The sequence below is a fragment of the Coenobita brevimanus genome, chromosome 64 (genome assembly GCF_032717465.1).
Source record: "Coenobita brevimanus isolate Jiangsu-jjx chromosome 64, ASM3271746v2, whole genome shotgun sequence".
In the NCBI taxonomy this organism is placed as follows: domain Eukaryota; kingdom Metazoa; phylum Arthropoda; class Malacostraca; order Decapoda; family Coenobitidae; genus Coenobita; species Coenobita brevimanus.
Genome location: NC_137017.1, coordinates 15,056,505 through 15,079,861, shown reverse-complemented (window position 1 = coordinate 15,079,861; position 23,357 = coordinate 15,056,505). Strand labels below are relative to the sequence as shown.

Genomic DNA, 23,357 nt, shown 5'->3' with positions numbered 1-23,357 from the left:
GCCCCTCTCTGTTGGGCGGAAGCGGCAGCCTGGGAACCGCAATGCCCTGTACCCTCTACCACAGGCCCGTGCCCCATCTCGCCCTGGACCCATGATCTATGCCAGCGGAACCCCTGTCACACCTTCCCCCAGAAGTCCCCCACTAGGTAACAGGAGAAAAGTTTTCTGGCCACATGCCCTTGCTGGCGCCAGCCCCTGTAACGTAGTGGGATACGTTGTGTGAAATGTAAAGTGCATGTGATGTGGTGCATAAGATAGTTAAAGGAAATATTTGGGAGAGTATGCTGGTCTACTCTCCATGTTACTGTCACACTGAAAAGGTCAGCAAAGGGGGATGGTTAGATAGCTAGTGAAACAGGAGCTCCAGCTCTCCCTATCACCACCATTCCCATTCCCCTGGGGAGTACCACCCTGTTCGGCCTGTGCTACAGCCTCCTCCTCATAGTTCTCATCACATTTCAGAAGTTAGATTTTCCATGTGTATAAACACTACTGAGGATTTACCTATCCTTGCCTTTTTCTACCTGTGTTAACACAAGACCTGGCTCCATTATAAGATAAATTGAAGATAGATATAAATTCAGACTCTGTACCTGATCTAAGTTCTTTGGATCTGTAACTTCCCAACACTGTAAGGCAGGTAGTACTTCAAGTGCCTTATTCAGAGCCAGCTGGTAACCATCAGCAACATCAGTAGGTGTGAGGCCCATCTTGATGAGATCCTCAGCAGCCTCCAATAATGCACCCGCAAACATGATGACCCAGTTGGTGCCATCACCCATCTCTTGCTCTTGCATCTGTGATGCCAACACCATCAACTTAGCTGCAGGGTGCTCAATCTGAAAACAAACAACAATGAAAATAATTTAAAACTATTAACTCACTGTAGGGCATGTGATCACAATTTATTCAGGCTGCCTTTTTTAACTCAAGAAAAAAACAAATTCACAGCAAACACCCTGCAAAAACTGTCCTATTCATAAAAAAATAAACAAAGAGAAAGATAAATGCATGAGTCATTGATTTTGAACTTCAATTATCCGACGTAATAGAGCAATTGGACGTTCAGATGTGGATAATATTCGGATACAGAACAATACCATTCAGACCCTACCTATATGTACAGTATCCCTCCTAATTTTGGCAGTGTTCTTTGGTCTTTCAGTTATTCCAACATCAAACCACATACGCGAATATCTGATATATTGTTAGGCACTAACAAAACAATCCATAAACCACACACACACACACACACACACACACACACACACACAAAAATGACGAAGGTTGTAAAAAGAATGTTAACACTTTGGCCTGCCCAGTGCACTCGGCCTGAGCTACGCCTGATTTAGCCGGGCATTGCCAGGCCAAGCGTAGTTACTCACACATGTTTATACTCTTTTCTTGTTTCTGGTGGATGGGGGGCCCCCCATCATTATGGTGGATGAGGGTTCCCATCATCCACTCAATGTGGGGATGCCTTATGGTTTCTACACTAAGTGACAAGTCAAATGGTTTCCTATACCCAGGAAACCATTTACTACGCTCGGTGATAACCATATAACCGGGTTTCTCTACTTTGCGCAGTGGCAGTATTGTAACCAATGAGGTCTTGCCTAAGTGACGTATTTGCTACTGCTATAAAGCTCGAATTGGGAAAAGTCAATACCATCTCAGCACTTTTGCAGCACCTCGGTCTGGGTTACCTTTACTAGAAGGGTAGTCAAGTCGTACCCCACCTGCTCGTGGTGACCTCGCAGACACCTAGTTTTACTCCATTTCTGTTCTTGGTGTTTTTTCGGTTTTCTTTTTTTCTCCTAAATCAGGGTGACACAAACGGGGGTGGCACTACCTGGGTTTATCCTAGGTTGTACAGTAATCCCTTAACATTTGCGGTTTTAACATTCACAGTTTTCAATATCCACGGAAGGCTTCAGAAAAAAAAAAATTACCTCACTGAATTCTGCTGACACTGTAACATTATCCCAAGCACAGTTCGTGGCTGTTTTAGTAGAGTAATGGCATTATCCAGTGAATGAAATATACTGTAACATTCTTCCTTTTGGAGGGAGCTGGGATAAGCATAGTTGTCAGAAGAGGCCATGCAGTACACTATTCATCATTTTCGACTTTTAGTGTTCTTGCATTAAATAAAGTAAACAAGCACATAGGGTTTTTCTTAAGTTATATAAGGAAATGGGGGGTCCAGAGGTGTTTTTAAGGAGGGCAGTAGATATCCGCAAATTTTTAACATTTGCGTGTCTCTGTTACCTAACCCCCGTGAATGTTAAGGGATGACTGTATTGTATATACTTTTTGCTGTTGTTGTTGTTGTTGTTTTGTTTTTGTTTTTGTTCTTCTCTACCATGAGCAAACAACACCAGTGCCCTCGCTTCAGTAGGTCTCTAGCAAAAAGTGCACAAGCACTGAAGTGCGCATACTGCAGTGAGTGGGTTCATATAGCTTGTGAAAATTTGGACGCAGGCGACTATCCATTTATGGAGAAGAGCCACCAGCTGAGCTTTCGTTGGCTGTGTAGCCAATGTGCTGCACCAGCAGACGAGACCTTGGCTGGTAGAGGAAGTACCGTAACCAAGAAGGAGTTTGAAGATAAAGTTATTGGCCCGATCTTTCAGGCAATTAGAGACATTTCAAACAGACTGGAGGCACTAGAGACCAAGGTCTCATCACCCATGGCTGTCACGCAAGATTAGGCCAAGTCATTTGTGGATGCTGTTCACGGGTCTCTCATGGTGGAAAGGAAGGATCTGCCTGGGGGTGTGACTGAGATCAGTGCTCATGGCCAGAAAAATGCCATTCACAGTCAGCATGTACTGATTGTGAAATCAAAGAGTGGTACTGATGCCCTGGCAAATCAGATGGGACCAGAAGACATCAGAGGTGTACTTAACTCGGTACCAGTTGACAGCTGCCTTAGGACCAAGGCTGGTCGGCTGGTAATGAAGTTTCTGTCAGCTGAGGCCATTAGTGAAGCAACTGGGGTGCTGACTGATCATTTTGGCTCTGAGGGCACTTTCTGCATATCAGAGCCAAAAAAAATGTTGCCTAAAATGACCATGACAGGCCTTTCCTCTTTCTTGGGTGACCCTGACATCATCTCAAAATTCTGAGAAAAAACAATAAAATTAAGATGCTCATTGATCAAGGTTGTACCTTCAACCTTCTCTTCACAAGAACAAGGAATGACACCAAAACTGCTGTCTTGAAGATGTTGCCAGAGGTGAGATCCTCCATTGTAGAACAGGGCAATTATATCTATGTGGATCTTACAAGATGCCACGCTTTTGACAGATTCTGGCTTACTAATAGTCATCAATGTCAGGGCTTTGGTCGTACATCTGAGAGATGTTCTAGGAAAAACGAGGGACCTAAATGTGTCTTTTGTGCTGGAGCCCATCAATCTAAGGATTGTAATAACAGAAAATCTCCAAAATGCATCAACTGTTCTTCTTTAAGACATCAAGATGCTAATACAAATTAACAGTCAGTTGCCCATTTTGCATCAAGTAGAGACTGTTCAATTATGATTTCTCATAGGAATAGATTGACTGAAAACATCAATTCTGACCATTCAAAAAACTGACTACGTCCCTCTTGAACCAGTTAAGGATGGGTCTGTTAAATATTCATTCTATCCGTAATAAGATAGACTATATTAATCTAATATCCTATAGCAGTAGGTGTGTGTGTTCTGGGCAGCCGAAACTACACGATCAAATCGCACCAAAATTGGCATAAAAATTGCAAAAAATTCGCTGATGTAAAAAAACTTGGTCCCATCACGATTGAAAATCTTTTCCTATATTTAATGAGTGATTACATTTTGACCAAAAAATGCTGCTCCTGGAGCCCGGCATAGGATCTCCGTAGAATTTTTTGCCAAGCAATAAAACCAAAATAAACTGTAGCAGCAGCCGTGTGTCTGTGTATGTACTTCGGACTTGCATTTAAACAACTTGCGTTCCATTCCCGAAGCTGCAAACAACACAATCAATTGGTTAGCTGCAAAATATCCAAGTGACAACGTTACACTAAAACAGCACATAAACGCGAGAGCCCTCCGCAGGAGCATGTGCGAGGGGCACCCATGAGCACTTGTGAAACTCTATATCAGAATGAGCTTGACATTTTGTGCTTGACTGAAACCTGGTTGTACGAGTCTGATATCGATATTATTCGTAATGTTTTGCCTAAAACACATTTTATTATTAGTATTCCCAGGCCTGCTGCTAACTATTCGGGAGGAGGTGTAGCACTCATCTACTAAGCAGCACTTGCAAACATTTCTGTCATTGACTCAGACCTGACCCCATCTCCATTTGGATTTGCTATCTATCTATCTACAGTAATCACTCTAATATCCGGACGCCCAATAACCGAACATCCCCACTACCCGGACCTTATCGTCCTGGGATCCAACATTCCCCCCCAAAAAAATAAAAAATAAAAAAAAAAAATCGATTTTTTGCCGTCCGTAATTTGAAGTTGCCGCGCGCACCGCGGGAGAGCATTGTTTTGGTGCGTCATTCCACTGACGTCCGATAGAGCGCTGCTGCATCCTCCCCACTTCCCGCCTGTCTCACCGCGACTGGACCTACACTCTTCGCAATGGCTGCCCACGTGCTCGCTTTTGTGGTGGTGCCGTACCTGCTGCAGGGCTTCCTGCTGCTCTCGGGCCTCCTCTTAGTGTGTGTGATGATGGCCCCGCCACCTGAGAAAAGGAAGAGAGTGGTGTTGACTCTGGAAAAGAAGAGGGAGATATTGGAGAAAGTTGATGCGGGTTGGTCTTCTTCACGTATTCTCCGCGAGTTTAACCTGGCCCGGTCGACTTTGTTCGATATCAAACGTTCCCGAGACAAACTCATGTAGTACACGGCTGACTTCTCGTCGCGAAGCAAACGCAATGTGGAAAGGAAGGTTATGTTTACCTCCAAGTTTGCAGAAAACGACCGATCCACGTTGATTTGGTACCGACAGCAACGTGCAGCTGGTGTGATGGTACGTGGAATGGAGCTGAAGGCTGCTGCTGAGAAGTTCGCAAGGCTTCACGACGCCCTAGACTTCAAGGCATCCGAGGGTTGGCTCTTCGCGTTCAAGTTGTGACATGACCTTACTAACCGTAAAGCACATGGCAAAGCATTGGACGCTAACGAGGATGGAGTTGACGAGTTTCGGCACGAGGTGAAAGGCTTGATCGACAGGGAGGGCCTAACTTTTGGTCAAGTCTACAATGCTGACGAAACTGGCCTATTCTATTGCTCGCTGCCAACAAACACTCTAGCCAAGGAGACGGAGAAGCGTGTACCTGGCCGCAAGCTTTCCAAGGAACGGATATCTGCTTTGTGTTGTGCCAGTGCTAACGGCATGCACCGGCTTAAGCCCGTTGTTGTTGGCCGTGCAAAGTAGCCTCGGTGCCTTCGTGGGGTGATGGATGTCCTTCCTGTCGTATGGTACCATTCTTTGAAAGCATGGTTCACAGCTGTGATTTTCAAAGACTGGTTTCACCGTCACTTCGTCAAGGAGGTCATCCAGTACCAGACGAAGACACTGGGAATCCCTCGCGACCAGGTAAAGGCTCTCCTTCTGCTCGACAATGCACCTGCCCACCCGTGCGACAAGGACTTGGTTGCTGAGAATGGCCGTATTAGGTGCATGTTTCTGCCACCTAATACGACTGCTCTCATTCAACCCATGGACCAAGGAGTGATCGTGGCAACAAAGCGCCTGTACCATCGGAAGTTCCTGGACGAGGTGATGGTTGTTCTCGAGGACAAGGACGAGCGCAGGGAAGGACGGGACACACGAGGCAAGTGGACTTTGGAAAACCTTCGCCGCTACAACATCAAGTCTGCGCTGTACAACTGGGCTAGTGCATGGAAGGAAGTCCCTGTGAAAACTCTTGAAAATGGTTGGTCTCGTCTGCTTCTCGGAACGGATGTGGAGTACGATTTTCTAGGGTTTGACGTGGATGACTTCCATGCACGGCTACGTACGCACGGCGACGATGTTGATGTGGACGATGTTCGTGAGTGGTTGGACGTCGACGAGGGCGATCCTGGGTATCAGACGTTGTCTGATATCGAGATCGCGTCTTCGGTTGCTGGTGTCAGTACCGAACTTGAAGATTCCGACGACAAAGGCGACGATGATGCGGACTCCTCTCAGCAGGACACTACTCCAGCCATCCCCAAGCTGAGCGCACTCCGGGAACATCTAGAGTTCATCCTAGACTACCTGGAACACCCGGACTGCGACAGGGAGATGGGGCCCTTGGGACTCGTGGAGGAAGTGCGTGCTTTCAGGCAGCGCATCATCAATCGCCAGAATCGTCGGTCCTTGCGTCAGTCAACAATTGACAGTTTTTTCAGGCTTGTGACCCCCGCTGTGCCCAGCTCTGGCTCCACTCCGTTGCCTCCCAAAGACAGGCCCTCATGCTCCGAGCCACAGCCCAGCAAATCAGCCACGGTGGAGTCACCGCTCGACGTGAGTTTGCGGCTTTCCTCAGAGTCCTCTGCAGTGGGTAAGCCATCACCACGACCCAGCGATGCACCCCTTGGTCGCCTGCCAGTGATACTCTTGGACTCTGACAGTGAATAAACAGCAAGAACTTCTCCACTAGACCACACGGGAATTTTGAGTGTTGTGCAGTGAAAAAAAACGGTGTGTTGTGTTAAGGTTTTCGAGTTGAGAGAAAAGACTCAGTGGAAACTAAATTTAACGTAGACTTCTTTGTTTTGCCTTTGGAAATTTTGAAAAGAATGGGAAAAGTTAATGTGCAACACTAAATTACAATGGAGCATTATTTGGACTAAAGTGAACACTGTGAAGAGAACGGACTTCTGTGTGTTACTGACTAAGTTCAGTGCAAGACTTCAGGAAAAGTGTACTGCAAGTGCTTCAGGAAATCGTTCTTACTGTCAGAGTCCGAGAGGAGGCGGTTATTCATCGAGGTGGCCAGGGACTTGCTGTTGGTAGCCAGAATGTTTCATACTGTACTTTTTTCCATACTATACTTACCAGAATGTTTCATACTGTACTTTTTTCCATACTATACTTACCTCATGCATGTGCAATAGGAATGTGTTTTTCTGAGTTAGGCTAGGTTAGGGTCCATAAGTACCAGAATGTTTATTAATGTATGAACATACTTCTAAACCCTCATTTTATGTTTCTTTTGCATTTATTTCAGTCATTTATGTGCCTTATTGGTGTGATTTGGGTCTTAAATAGGTGCTATGCATGTCCAGAGGGAGTTGTATAGGTGTTTCTCTGAGTTAGGGTCCATAAGTACAAGTCCATAAGCTGGGGCCCAATATCCGGACAAAACCAATAACCGGACCTACAAATGGCTCTATTACGTCGGATATTGGAGTGATTACTGCATCTACTGCCAGACGCCTCAATCCCGTTCGGGGTGGCCACAAACAAATCGCCTCCAAGTCGCCCTGTCCCCCGCCATCTCACTGCCCAGCTCCCAACTCACACCCCCCTCTCTCATATACCTCTCCACCCCATCCCTCCATCTCATCCTCAGCCTCCCCCTCCCTCTTCCCCCCTCCACCTCACTCACATACACTCTCTTTGTCAGTCTTTCACTCTCCATTCTTTCCACATGGCCAAACCACCTCAGTGTGTTCCTCATAACGCTTCCTATCACATCCACATCAACGCTCCTTTATATCCTCATTCGTCAGCCTCTCTCTCCATGTGACTCCACAGGCTCCTCTTAAATAACTCATTTCCACTGCTCTCACTCTTGACCTGTGTCCTTCCAACAACGTCCAAGCTTCACTTCCGTACGTTAGAGTTGGTATCACAATACTGTCATGTAGTAACTTTTTCACTTCCATGCTCACTTCCCTGTTTCTTATCACTGCTTTCAAAGAACCAGCAACCTTTCTTCCCTGCTGTACCCTTTCACGCACTTCACCCTCCAAACCTCCATCCTTACTCATCACACTACCCAAGTACTTAAACATACTCACATTTTCCAATTCCTCACCATCCAACCTCGCTGTACATTCACTGACTTCACCTCTCTCAAGACCATCATTTTACTCTTCTCTACATTCACCTTTAGATTCCATTTCTTACACACTCTCCCAAACTCATCTACCAAGCCTTGCAGCTCTCCTTCGTCTTCACTCAACAACACAGTATCATCTGCATACAACAGTACAGGGAGTTTCCAAACACTATCCTCTCTCACCAGGGCCACTCCAACATCCACTACCCTACCTTGTACCTCTTTTATTACCCCATCCATATAAAGATTGAACAACCATGGAGACATGACACATCCCCGTTTCAATCCAACTTTCAAACAGAAAAATTCACTTAGTTAACCATCCACACGCACTGCAGCCTTCGCACCATCGTACATACTTTTCACAGCATTTGACGACTTCCCATCTACTCCATATATTCTTAACACTTTTCACAATCCTTGTCTATCCACCCTGTCATATGCTTTCTCCAAATCCATGAAAGCCCCATACAACTTCTTCCTCTTCTCTAGAAACTTTTCCACTAAAGATCTAAGAATGAATATCTGATCTACACAACCTCTTCCCTTCCTAAAGCCTCCCTGTTCTTCTCCAACTAATTTCTCTCTTCTTTCTCTAACTCTGTCAATAAGTATCCTACCATACACTTTTCCTATTATACTAAGAAGACAAATGCCCCTATGATTACCACACACTTCTTTTTCCCCTTTTCCTTTGTACAAGGGAATAATTATACCTGACTTCCAATCCTCCGGGACTCTACCTTCCTCCCAGGCCAATCTGCACATCTTCCACATCCATTCTACTACTATCTCTCCCCCATGCTTCAGCATTTCACCACACACTCCATCAATTCCTGGGGCTTTCCTCAATTTAACTTTCTTCATTGCTTCCACAACTTCTATCCTACTGATTTCTTCCTGTCTTCTCACCTCCCTCCTTCTCCCAGCCATTCCCCAGCCACTTATACTCGCATTACTTCCATCCTCCACGTTCAACAATTCCTTAAAGTGTTCTCTCCATCTGCTCACTTTTTCTCCCTTCTCCACTAGTAATCTACCATTTTTATCTTTCACTCCCCTGCTAACTTGATTTCCACCCTGTCTTACTCTTTTCACCTCTTTCCAGAACATTTTCTTACGGCTCCTCCACTTTACACTCAAATTCCTTCCAAATTCCTCATCCACTCTCTTCTTACTCTCTCTTACTAATCTTTTCACCTCTCTCTTTCATTCTACATATAACTCTCTCTTCCGCTTCTCAACTTCTTCCACGCCCCTATTTCTCATCCATTCATTGTATGCTTTCTTCTTTTGTGCCACAGCCTGTCTCACCTCTTCAGTCCACCACGCTGTTCCTTGCACCCCCCTCCGTCTTCTCTTCCTTCCACACACCACATCACATGCTGCACATATTTCTTCTGTAAATATCCTACACACACCTTCCACGTCTCCCATCTGCTCCAATTCATATTTGCCCAATCGTTCCTCCACTTCTCTCTTGTACTCTGCCTTTTTCTCATCCTCTTGTAACCTTTCCACTCTCCTTGCAACTACTCCTTCCTCTCGTCTTTCCCTTCTTCTATTCCTCCATCTTACTTGAAGTCCAATTCTGGCCACCACCAAGTAGTGGTCAGAAAGTCCACTCCCCCAACCTCTATGAGCTCTTGCATCCATTACACATCTTCGCATCCTTTCATCCACACACACATAATCAATCACTGCCTTCCTTTCATTCAGTTCACCACCCACCCTTCTCATCACTCGCCATGTATACCTGTGGATCATTTTATGCCTGAAGAGGGTATTGGCTATCACCAACCCCCTCCCAGCACAAATGTCCATTTGGATTTACAGAAGTATTAATAAATTTCCATCAGAATACCATCAGATCGAGGTTTTATGGAGGAGTTTGGGCAGTTTCTTGAAGGGTTTTCTCTTAAATCTGGACGACTTCTTGTTTGTGGTGATTTCAATAATTGGGTTGACAGTCCATAGTCAAAACCATATTCTTCAGAATTCCTTGAGTTGATCACTCATAACAATTTTTAAAATCATGTGAGTAATCCAACTCATGTCTCAGGACATGTCCTTGACTTGATCTTGTCTCCTGTTGGTTGCAGGCGTGTATCAGATGTGGAGGTTGACTCATTTGACCCCCTCATCTCTGATCACTCTTAGTTTTGATGTCCCAAAATCCCCTTCATATAAAAGGGTTATAAGGTTCAGAAATTACAGGAATGTTGATTGCCAGTTGATGTGTCTTGAAACTGATCAGTTAACTAAACTGATTCTTCAAATCTTTCTTCCGATGAATTGGTTGATATTTACAACAATGAACTTAGGTCAATTTTTGACCATTATTGTCCTGAGGTAGAAAAAACAATCACTGTACGTGATAATTCTCCGTGGTATGGTCCATCCATTAATTCTTTGCGTAGGCAACGTAGAAAGGTAGAACGTGAGTGGCGCTTGCAGCAAACCGAAGTAACTCATTTGGGTTATGTTTTCACGAGAAGAGCAGTCGTTCAAACTGTAAAAGCCCAAAAGGCAAGGTATTATCAAAATAAAGTTGATTAATGTGGTGGTGATAAAAAAAAAACTGTCTGCAGTTGTGAACAATTTGACCCCTCCCATCTGGCAGATGTCGCGAGCGCTCCCCACAGCCAAGTATTCCCGACAGAAATCGGCAAAATCGTCTATCTTTAATGCTTCATGTCTCTGTTAATACTTAACCAATTGCAACAAATAAGGTTTCATATTACTCATCAATCCTTCGACTTCAAGTTGATGGCATCAGATAGTCTGTGAAATGCAGATGGGGAGAGTGAGTGAGTGTGGAATGTGGACAATTTTTGGTGTTTTTTTACCGGTGTCCGTCTGCATGGCGGAGGTTCAGCGACACAACAATGGCTTACACTGGCCCACCACACTTATATCACTTCAGTGACACTTCCAGGACACCAAGATACACTACAAACACTGTTTCCGTGAATATTTGTTCATAATCGGTCATATTGGGTGAATGAAGGCCGGTCACAGTGGCAGCGACCTTGAACTCACACTGCTCGTCTTCCTCGTTACAGACAGACAAACACTCTTGCGCTCTCTCTCTCTCTCTCTCTCTCTCTCTCTCTCACACACACACACACACACACACACACACACACACACACACACACACACACACACACGGAAAAGTATGTTTGGCTAGGACTGTTGCTCGATTCTGGCATTGGTGACCGAGTAGAAGTCTGGGTATTGCAACTCCTAGAAATAATACTATTACTACTAGAAGTACAACTACCACTACAACAACTACTAATATAACAATTATCACTACTACAAGTACTACTACCACTACCACAACTACCACTATTACAACCACCACATCTACTACTATTACTACCACACCTACTACACATACTACCACTACTACTACCACTACAAGTACTACTGGAAAAATGATAAATAAATATATAAATTATGAACCAAGTACTGGTAGTCATTTACGTACAGTACTGCCCACAAACGGAAATACTTACCACTGTGACCTTCTCTTTCCTTTGAGTTATAATTTTCCAACATAATTATGTATAACCAAATGTTTCCCAAATAAAATAAGGCCGCGAGTTTATCATGAAACATACTTTCCGCCTCCATTATTCACGTAAATATACGCAGAGCAGTGAAATCATATTATCTATTTCAACAAAAAACATAACAGTATGTACAAAACTAACTTAATCATAATACCCAGACTCCTACCACTTGGTCTTTGCGTGGAAATCAAAGAAACAGTCAGTACACAGTGCAACCTCACATTCAGCACACCACCACTTCGTCATACGCCGTTGCTGTGGTTGGTGCGATAAATTGGCACAAACAAAGCAACGCCGGAAGGCTTCTTTGCCTGCAGGTGTGCAAGGTAAGATTTCCATGAAATGCCTGCTGAGGTAGTCCCTGCACTGCAGGCGGTCTGGCAGTTGCTATTCACTGTGCCTACGTTTCACAGAAGGAATAACCAGTCCAAACCTCTCCAGAAGGCTGAAAATCACATCGTTCTCGAAACGTCTGAGGGATGTACTGGTCTGTGTAACCTCCTTGTACAGAATGAAGGCATTCAGTACACAGATGTCCAATACATGTAGGGATGCCTTCTTATACTACTTACAGCACCTCCTCAGACAGTCGATTTTTGCCGATCTGCATATCTGATTTATCGACGAGTCGCGTGTTCACGTTATAGTCCAGAACAGCATCAGGCTTGAAGACTGGCTGCCTTGTTCTTCTATCGACCTTACCTGTGTCAATCAACCTACCTTCATGGACCGTGAAGAGGATAGTCACCTTTCTCTTATCATGCCAATGAATGGCCAGGAGTTTACCTGATTGCAAGGTCCTGCACTCCCCTTTCACGGTACCTTTGGGAAAGGATGGCCAATGCTTCCTCTTTGCATGGACAGTGCCACACAATCCAATTTGGTGTTCTTGTAGGTACTTTGCAAGTCTTGGTGCCGTGTAATAATTATCAGTGTAAAGGATATGGTTGCCACCCAAGTACCTGTCCATTAGTTTCTTGACCACAGAGCCAGAGAAACCATGGCGGTCGTCCTTTGACAACACCGCATCACTTGCTGTATACACAATGAAATCAAGCACGTACCCAGTCTTGCAATCACACAAGACAAAGAACTATATTCCGAAACGATGTCTCTTAGAAGGAAAGTACTGAATGAAGGCATGACGTCCCCTGAACAAAACAAGCGACTTGTCGATAACAACCTTCTGAAATGGCCTGAAAAATGATAGAAATTTCTCCTTCATCATCTCTAGAATCGAGCGAATTTTCCACAGCCTATTGTTCAGATGTGGGCCCATATTGGTGGAAAAATGTAGATACCTCAAGAAGTCAAGATATCAGTCACGTGGCATATACTGTACTTACCAAATACTGGCGTCGCAGCAGTATCGTCCACGAGCCAGTAATCATGTATGTTATGTTTCCTAACGTGAGGCATCTACACTATCAAGCCTAACTAAACATACATTTCGCTAACACTCATTGCAGCCCATTCCTTCATTTTCGCACTCTCTCACGTGCGAGGTTTCAGCCCAATTGCAGCAGAAATCCCTGAAACTGTTCACTTCTTTCACAATGAACTCCATCACTGCTGTTGTGAAAAAAGCAAGGAAGAAGTCCACTGCAGAAGAAGCTCTGTTGCTGGGAAATTCTGGCTGCACACCTGCGTTTGTGTCATCAAAAACAGGTATTTCAGGCTGAAACCCCGTCCCTTCGTCTCACACAAAGGTTTCAAACCTACCAGTCCGTGGTTCCTGCCTTGCCTGCCGTGCACGTGCCCTGCCCTGTGCCCTGCCACAGCCCCTAGCATGGTGGCGTGGTGGCGATTCCGCCGACTCACCACTAGATGAGGCAGATGATGATGCTGGTGATGGTGATCGTGGTGGTGATGGTGTTGGTGAAAGGCGTCGGCAGGCACATGCCTGCCGGCGTGCACCTGCACCAACATATCCAGATGAGCCAGGCTGTGGTGAAGTGGCACGTGGTGAGGCAGGCCGGCGTCGTGAAGTCCATAGTGAAGCAGGCTGGCGTGGTGAGGCATGTGATGAGGCCTGAAGTGAAGCAGGTCAGCTTGGTGATGCAGGGGATGAGGCAGGTCAGTGTGGTGAGGTACGTGGTGAGGCAGGTCGGCGTGGTAAGGCATGTGGTGAGGCCGGAAGTGAGGCACGTCAGCGTGGTGATGCACGTGGTGAGGCCTGAAGTGAGGCAGGTCGGCATGGTGATACACATGATGAGGCAGGTTGGCATGGTGAGGCCTGGAGTGATGCAGGTCGGCGTGGTGATTGAAGTGATGCAGGCCGTGTGGGTGAACATGGTGGTGATGGTGTATAGGTGGAAAATTCCACCCTACGCCGCTCTCCTGCCCGGCGGCTCAGCCTGTGGTGTTTTCTCCTCCTGCCAGCCTCCTCGCTTCCTTCACTCCCTACCTCCCCCGCCATTTTCTCCGCTGTGCATATATCACCCTCTGCAGGATCATCAACTATATCTGATCATCATCAGAAAAGGCTGATGATCCTGCAGACGGAAAATAACGCCACACAGTGGCGAATTCAGTCACTCTCTTCCTCTGACGTGTATTTTTCCTTACACAACATGGCTAAGTCTGGTTCATCAAAGGAGAGTCACTTTCCTCACTCACAAATGGCGATAATGGTACATCTAACTCCCTTCTTATTGCACTATCACTAAGGCCTTTCCTCTGAGGGTCTTTGGACTTCATAGGAGTGGAAGTCAGAGGGCGCGGGCAGGCAGCCGAGGGTCGGGACACAGGAATATCTTTAAGCATAGGCCTATCCATCACGGAGGTAGGCAGGCAACTAGAACATAACTGGCAAGTGTGTGGGGGGTTGCCAATGGGTGCGGGTGGTGAAAATAATCAGCTGAGTATTCAAACAATGGCGCGAATTACCAGATCATTTATACATGACACCCGGACGGACCCGGGAGGACATGTACTGTATACATGTCACCCAGACAGGATGGGTTAAACTAACTTCTGTATCTGATCCCAATTGGCTTCTGATTTTGGTTCATTTTTTACAACTAAGATCCCTTGCATAAGAAGTGATTTAGACAGCAGTTCTCTTAGCGAAGCGTACTCAATTGATTTTGAGCCACGGTCCGGGATCATTTGCTTTCAACATTTCATCTGCTGGATGTAAACAAAGTCAAATGTTACATCAGAGAACTTAATAAAACATTTTGCCCACTCAATCCGTGTAACATGTCACAACTGCCCGATGTGTATGAGTATGCTACAGAATTTATCTGCAACATAATAAACAGATGCTTCTTAGAAAGTAATTTTGAGCAGTCTGAGAAACATGCTTTGCTTAGGCCCCTAATTAAGAAACCTGGCATTGATGTCGGGAGCATGACAAATTATCATCCCGTCTCTAACCTATATTTTTTATCCATGATTACTGAGCGGGCCATACTCGATCAACTCACATCATTACTGGAACACAACAGAGTTATTCCTGTTTTTCAATCAGCATACACAAAATACCATTCAACTGAAACTGCACTAACAAGGATTCATAGTGACTTGGTGGCAAACACTTGAAGTGGGATGTCCTCTGTCCTAGTTCTGTTGGATCTGTCTGCAGCTTTTGATACAGCAGATCAAAAACTACTGTTGGATGATCTGTATTTTTATGGCGTTCGTGATAGTGCCCTTTTGTTCCTTAAGTTGTATCTGTTGGACATATCTCAGAGAGTGATTGTTGATTATGCTAGCTCTGACCCTGCTCCCCTTCTATTTGGAGTCCCTGAAGGATCAGTTTTGGGTCCAACTCTGTTTACTATCTACACAAGTAGTTTATCGTCTTTACTTGATGCTCACAATGTGTCCTATCATTTTTATGCTGACAACACCCAGCTCTGTGTTAAGAGGTGAGATATCAACGATACTAAGACAAAGCTTGAATCTCTAATGTCTGATATTAAGATCTGGATGGCTAAGAGGAAACTTAAGCTGAATGATGGTAAAACTGAGATCATCATCATCAAAGGAAAAAGAAGGGGTGATGACTCTGATAATGCTCTGGCTTTGAACACTGGCATGTCAGAGCTTCATCCAGTCAGTTCTGTTCAAAATCTGAGTGTTTATTTTCATTCAAGGTTAAATTACAAAGAACATATTAATCAGGTTGTCACAGGGTGTAACTTGCATATCAGAAATCTGTACTCTGTGAGATAATTCCTCAACAGGTAGTGCCTCTTAACATCGGTCCATGCAGTGGTCTTATCTCGTGTTGATTATTGTAATTCACTGTGGGTTGGTCTTCCAAATAATATACTAACAAAAGTTCAGTCTGTGTTGAACAGGGCAGCACGGCTTATCTTTGGTCTCCCACGGAGAACCTCGACTACCCCGTTCCTGGTTGAGTTGCATTGGTTAACAGTAAAGGCTACACTTGAATTTAAACTTTGTCTTATTACACTCAAGGTTCTTAAGAATGGTGAACTGAAGTATCTTGCTGAATTATTAAAACTCCCATCGGCACACCCGGGTATGATGTTACAAAGTGAAGATGATTCCTTGCGTCTTAACGAGCCTGAAGCCATTCACCAGTCATCTCTCTCTGATCATTCTTTTGTGTATAGATTATATAACAGATTGCCACTGTCCATAAGACAACTCTCTTCTGCTGAATCCTTTAAGAGACAACTGAAAGCCTTTCTTTTTTCAAAATGCTATGACCTGGAGAGAGGTACTATGACAGATGATTAAAGGGTTTAATTATTGCCACTTTCATATACAGTCACTACTCATTTTACGTTGATTCGGTATACGATAATTCGCTACAACGATAACAGAAAAGTTCCACCCCAAAATCTGATTTGTGTGAATTTCCCGCTATAATAATATTGCCCTCGGAAAATTTCGTACGTAGCGCCAGGCACACGCAAGGTGACAGTCACTTGTCTCAGGCAAGATGGCGGCCCTAGTGTGCAGAGCATTGTTTTGGTTCAGTTGCAGTCCCGCCACCCCTTCAAAGCCCTGTCTTTTCCACTCATTCAAGTGTGCCCCCCTGCTATCGTCACCTCTCAGCCAAGCATCATGCTACAGTAAGCCTATACATTGTGTAGCACTAGGCAAATGTTACGCAAGTGCGACTGTTGTGTTGTTGCAACGATTCACTGTACGTGAGTAACGCCGCCTGTATTGGTGTGATAGTATTTGTTTTGGTCTTGGAGACGACTTGGATCAACACAGGAAGTGATTAAGGTGGGTTGTCATTTTTGTTTCAGTCTTGGGTATGTGACTTTGGGAAGCTGAGTTGACATAACCCCCCTTTTATAATGTGTTTCAATCTCCCAATTTACAATAAAAATCATTATACGTTAAGGTATGACCTGACGTAACCCCATCGTATAACGAGTAGTGACTGTATATATGTAGCTTGAATTATACATGAGAGACGTCAAAATTCTTGTAATTGTAAAAATAATGTATGCGGGTCAAGTGCTAGTGAATTTCCAAAAGAAGAACTGGCGCTTTTTGAGAAACAAAACACCAGATTATTATTATTATTATCCCTCAGATTCCCCTATCTAAAATCATTTAATCATGGCAAATGTTTCGGAGAGCCTCAGAGGACCCAATACCTGTACAGGGCCCCAACCAAATGAGCAGATTGCACGGCCATGTGGAATGTGAGAGGTGTGAATGAGGAAATCATGAGGGTGAAAGTGGTGAACGTGTTCCAGAGTGCAAGATACGCCATGATGGCATTGTGTAAAACAAATATGAAAAGGTGTGAAGTGGAGGAGTGGGAGGGTGTGAAATGTGTAAGATCGTGCATGAATAGGTGAGAAAAATGAAAGGAGTCGCTCTGTTGAATGAGGTGTGGTAGAGTGGGATGAGACATTACAAATGTGTCAGCTCGAGATGTATGTATGTCAAGTTGAAATTTGAGAAGGTGAAAGTGGCAGTGATTGCAGTGAATACACCATGTGATGACCAGAGTGAGAACAACAGGTTTTGGGATGAGCTGGATGAAACAGTGGGAGAAATGCCCAGGAGCTATAAAGTGACTGGAATGGGCGATATGAAAGGAAGGGTAGGCACTGGTCCTGAGGATAACATAATGGGTTGTAATGGAGTACCCGGAGAAAATGATAATGAGAAGCAGCTGAAGGACGTCAGGAAAAAGGTTGTGCATTGGTAACTCACATTTCAAACACAAAGATGTACATGGAACTGAGGGAACAGAGATCGTGTTAAAAGGAGACTGATTGATTAAGTGCTCATAAAGAGGATGATGATGGGAATGGTTGCTGATATAAGAGCCAGGAGAGAATGATGTGGAGGTCTGTCACATCATATAATTGTGGTATGCATGATCAAGTTGAGAGCAGTGAGGTGGACCAGGCAAGAGAGGAGTAGCCAGGGAGAATGACTGAAAGTCGTGAAGCTGAGAATCAAAGAAATGACAGATGAATACAAGACTAAATTAAGCATGGAATTAGAATAAGTGAATTGGAATGAAACTGATCTCAACAACCTGTGGAATGCATGTATGGACTGCTTAGTGGAATGCCAAAGTGGTGTGTGGTGTGGCAGGAGCAACAACAAAGAAGAAGAAAGGTATGGCATGGTGGGATGAAGAGGTTAAGAGAGCAGTGGAAGAAAGGAGGAAGAAGTGGCTAGAGTGGTTACAAGACAGGCGTTCAAGGACCGGACAAAGGACATTGCAATTGGAACTTGGAATGTAAGGGGAGCAAATGATGAGGTGAAAGAGAAAGAGATTGTCCAGGTGCTTGAGGATGCGAAAGTGGATGTATGTGGAATAACTGAAACAAAATGGAGAGGAGAAAGTGTGAGAGAATGGGAGTATGGATGGGGTATATGTGCAGGAGTAGGTGAGAATGAGAGGGCAAAGGAAGGAGTATGTATAGTTGTGAGTAAAAGATGGAAGAGGAGCATAAGACAGTATGGATCAGTTGGATCAAGGATTGTGTGGGTAAAGTTGAAAGTTGGAATACAAATGTGGGCGATTGTGTGTGTGTATGCGCCAACGCAAGATCGTGCTAGAAGAGTGAGAGAAGAGTTCTGGACAAATGTAGAAGTGTGCATGGAAAAGTTTGGAAGGAATGAGAGAGTGTTTTTGATTGGTGATATGAATGGTAAAGTTGGGAATGTGAAGGTGGATGGAATAGTTGGTGAGTGGGGTGTGCCTGCCGAGGTAGATGAGAATGGGAGTGCGTTAGTGGACATTTGTGCTGGGAGGGGGTTGGTGATAGCCAATACCCTCTTCAGGCATAAAATGATCCACAGGTATACATGGCGAGTGATGAGAAGGGTGGGTGGTGAACTGAGTGAAAGGAAGGCAATGATTGATTATGTGTGTGTGGATGAAAGGATGCGAAGATGTATATTGGATGCAAGAGTTTATAGAGGTTGGGGGAGTGGACTTTCTGACCACTACTTGCTGGTGGCCAGAATTAAAGTTCAAGTAAGATGGAGGAATAGAAGAAGGGAAAGACGAGAGGAAGGAGTAGTTGCAAGGAGAGTGGAAAGGTTACAAGAGGATGAGAAAAAGGCAGAGTATAAGAGAGAAGTGGAGGAACGATTGGGCAAATATGAATTGGAGCAGATGGGGGACGTGGAAGGTGTGTGTAGAATATTTACAGAAGAAATATGTGCAGCATGTGATGTGGTGTGTGGAAGGAAGAGAAGACGGAGGGGGATGCAAGGAACAGCGTGGAGGACTGAAGAGGTGAAACGGGCTGTGGCACAAAAGAAGAAAGCATACAATGAATGGATGACAAATAGGGGCGTGGAAGAAGTTGAGAGGCGGAAGAGAGAGTTATATGTAGAAAGAAAGAGAGAGGTGAAAAGATTAGTAAGAGAGAGTAAGAAGAGAGTGGATGAGGAATTTGGAAGGAATTTGAGTGTAAAGTGGAGGGACTGTAAGAAAATGTTCTGGAAAGAGGTGAAAAGAGTAAGACAGGGTGGAAGTGAAGTTAGCAGGGGAGTGAAAGATAGAAATGGTAGATTACTAGTGGAGAAGGGAGAAAAAGTGAGCAGATGGAGAGAACACTTTAAGGAATTGTTGAACGTGGAGGATGGAAGTAATGCGAGTATAAGTGGCTGGGGAATGGCTGGGAGAAGGAGGGAGGTGAGAAGACAGGAAGAAATCAGTAGGATAGAAGTTGTGGAAGCAATGAAGAAAGTTAAATCGGGGAAAGCCCCAGGAATTGATGGAGTGTGTGGTGAAGTGCTGAAGAATGGGGGAGAGATAGTAGTAGAATGGATGTGGAAGATGTGCAGATTGGCCTGGGAGGAAGGTAGAGTCCCGGAGGATTGGAAGTCAGGTATAATTATTCCCTTGTACAAAGGAAAAGGGGAAAAAGAAGTGTGTGGTAATCATAGGGGCATTTGTCTTCTTAGTATAATAGGAAAAGTGTATGGTAGGATACTTATTGACAGAGTTAGAGAAAGAACAGAGAAATTAGTTGGAGAAGAACAGGGAGATTTAGGAAGGGAGGAGGTTGTGTAGATCAGATATTCATTCTCAGATCTTTAGTGGAAAAGTTTCTAGAGAAGGGAAAGAAGTTGTATGCGGTTTTCATGGATTTGGAGAAAGCATATGACAGGGTGGATAGACTAGGATTGTGGAAAGTGTTAAGAATATATGGAGTAGATGGGAAGTTGTTGAATGCTGTGAAGAGTATGTACGATGGTGCGAAGGCTGCAGTGCGTGTGGATGGTGAACTAAGTGAATTTTTCTCTTTGAAAGTTGGGTTGAAGCAGGGATGTGTCATGTCTCCATGGTTGTTCAATCTGTACATGGATGGGGTAATAAAAGAGGTACAAGGTAGGATAGTGGATGTTGGAGTGGCCCTGGTGAGAGAGAATAGTGTTTGAAAACTCCCTGTACTGTTGTTTGCAGATGATACTGTGTTGTTGAGTGAAGACGAAGGGGAGCTGCAAGGCTTGGTGGATGAGTTTGAGAGAGTGTGTAAGAAACGGAATCTAAAGGTGAATGTAGGGAAGAGTAAAGTGATGGTCTTTGAGAGAGGTGAAGTCAGTGAATGTACAGCGAGGTTGGATGGTGAGGAATTGGAAAATGTGAGTACGTTTAAGTGCTTGGGTAGTGTGATGAGTAAGGATGGAGGTTTGGAGGGTGAAGCACTTGAAAGGGTACAGCAGGGAAGAAAGGTTGCTGGTTCTTTGAAAGCAGTGATAAGAAACAGGGAAGTGAGCATGGAAGTGAAAAAGTTACTACATGACAGTATTGTGATACCAACTCTAACGTACGGAAGTGAAGCTTGGACGTTGTTGGAAGGACACATGTCAAGAGTGAGAGCCGTGGAAATGAGTTATTTAAGAGGAGCCTGTGGAGTCACATGGAGAGACAGGCTGACGAATGAGGATATAAAGGAGCGTTGTGGTGTTGATGTGGATGTGATAGGAAGCGTTATACAAGGAACACACTGAGGTGGTTTGGCCATGTGGAGAGGATGGAGGGTGAAAGACTGACGAAGAGAGTGTATGTGAGTGAGGTGGAGGGGGAAAGAGGGAGGGGGAGGCCGAGGATGAGATGGAGAGATGGGTGCTTCCAAGAGATTGGGTGTGCTAAGCCGACTCCGCTCTTTCTTTACCCCTGCACAATTGTTGACTCTATACAGAGGTTTTATCCGCCCCTGTGTGGAGTACAACTCTCATGTGTGGGGAGGCTCCCCACATACAGCTCTTCTCAATAGGGTGGAGTCAAAGGCTTTTCGTCTCATTAACTCTCCTCCTCTTACTGACTCCCTTCAACCTCTGTCTCTTCGCCGCACTGTTGCATCTTTATCTCTTTTCTATCGCTACTTTAATGGTCACTGCTCCTCGGAACTGTCTGCTTGCATTCCTCCACCTCTACGACGGGCGCGTAGCACCCGTCTGGCAGCAAACTCTCATCCCTTTTCTGTCCAACTCTCTAATGCAAGAGTTAACCGTTACTCCAGGTCTTTCATTTATGCAACAGGTCAGCTCTGGAACTGTCTCCCTCTGTCTGTATTTCCTGCTGCCTATGATCTCCAGTCTTTCAAACGCAGTGTGTCCAGGCATCTCAAAATGATCGGATCTTGAATTTGGCTCTCTATTGTGTTTTGTTTTTCTCTTGGAAGGAACTGTAACTGCGGGCCGTGGCCTTTGGTTCCTTCTTCCTCGCATAAAAAAAAAAAAAAAAAAAAAAAAATATGAGAGAGGGGGGTGTGAGATGGGAGCAGTGGAGTGAAATGGCGGGGGACAGGGCGACTTGGAGGCGATTTGTTTGTGGCCACCCCAAACGGGATTGAGGTGTCTGGCAATAGATAGCTGTATGCTGATGATGCAGTACCACTGGCAAATACTTGACAAGAACTTGGTAGACTAGTGCAGAGTTTTGCTGATGTCTGTGAGCGTCGTGCTTTGGTGGACATCTGTGCTGGTAAGGGGTTGGCAATAGCCAACACCTACTTTCGACATAAGATGATCCACCGGTATACATGGAGAGTTAATGAGGAGGATGGATGGTGAACTTGTCGAATGAAAGACAATGATAGACTACGTGTGTGTGGATGAGTGAATGAGAAGACAAGTGTTGGATGCAAGAGTGTGGAGAGGGTGGGGGAATGGAGTCTCGGACCATCACTTAGTGATGGCCTAGGTGATGCTGAAAAGAAAATGGTTGAGGAGACGAAGGGGAAGACAGGAGGAAACAGCTCCTGTGAGAAGAGTGGAGAATTTGCAAGACAGTGAGAAAATGACAGAGTATAAGAGCATAGTGGAAGATAGACTGGGAAGGTATGAGCTAGAGCAGATGGAAGGGGTGGAAGACGTACGTAAGATATTTACGGAAGAGATAGGCGCAGCATGTGAGGTGGTTTGTTAAGTGAGGAGGAGATGCAAGGGTGTGCAAGGGACAGCATGGTGGAATGATGAGGTGAAACGAGCTGTGGAACAAAAGAAGGCATATAGTGAATGGTTAGCGAGAAGAGGTAGGGGAGAAGATAAGAGTGAGAAGAGAGAGGTACTGTATATGTGAGTAAGAGAAGGGAGGTGAAGAGACTCGTGAAGGAGAGTAAGAAGGAAGTGGATGAAGAATTTGGGAGGAATCTGAGTGTGAAATGGAGGGAGACCAAGAAATTGTTTTGGAAGGAGGTAAAGAAAGTAAGGCAGTGTGAAAGGGGAAATAGTAGGGGAGTGAAAGATAGGAATGATAGATTGTTGGTGGAGAACAGAGAGAAATTGAGGAGATGGAAGGAGCACTTTGAGGATTTGTTGAATGTAGAGAGTGACAGCAGTTCGAGCATAAGTGGTTGGGGAATGGCTGGGAGAAGGAGAGATGAGAGGAGGGAGGAAGAGATCAGTAGGAAGGAAGTAGTGGAAGCAATGAAGAAGATCAAGTTGGGGAAGGCCCCAGGAATTGATGGAGTGTGTGGTGAAATGCTGAGGTATGGAGGTGAGATTGTTGTAGAATGGATATGGAAGTTGTGTAGACTGGCTTGGGAAGAGGGAAGGGTTCCAGAGGACTGGAAATCAGGTATAACTGTTCCTTTATATAAAGGAAAAGGGGAGAGAGAAGTATGTGGTAACCGTAGGGGTCTTTGCATTCTTAGTGTGACTGGTAAAATATATGGTAGGATGGGACTGGAGTGTATTGGTGTTGTGATGAGGAGAGGTAGATTGAGATGGTTTGGACATGTGGAGAGGATGGGGGATGATAATTGGGTGAGGAAGGTGGGAAGTGTTAATATTGGGGGTGGGGT

At 44.9% G+C, this 23,357-nt stretch overlaps 1 protein-coding gene across 1 annotated transcript in view; it reads right to left on the bottom strand.

Annotated features, from left to right (window-relative positions):
• Nucleotides 1-23,357, bottom strand: part of CCT8 (chaperonin containing TCP1 subunit 8) — a 196,929-nt gene that overhangs the window by 119,022 nt on the left and 54,550 nt on the right. The window contains exon 3 of the mRNA XM_080276213.1: nucleotides 594-839. Coding sequence (XP_080132339.1) covers nucleotides 594-839 — 246 coding nt within the window. The remainder of the gene's footprint in view (nucleotides 1-593; nucleotides 840-23,357) is intronic.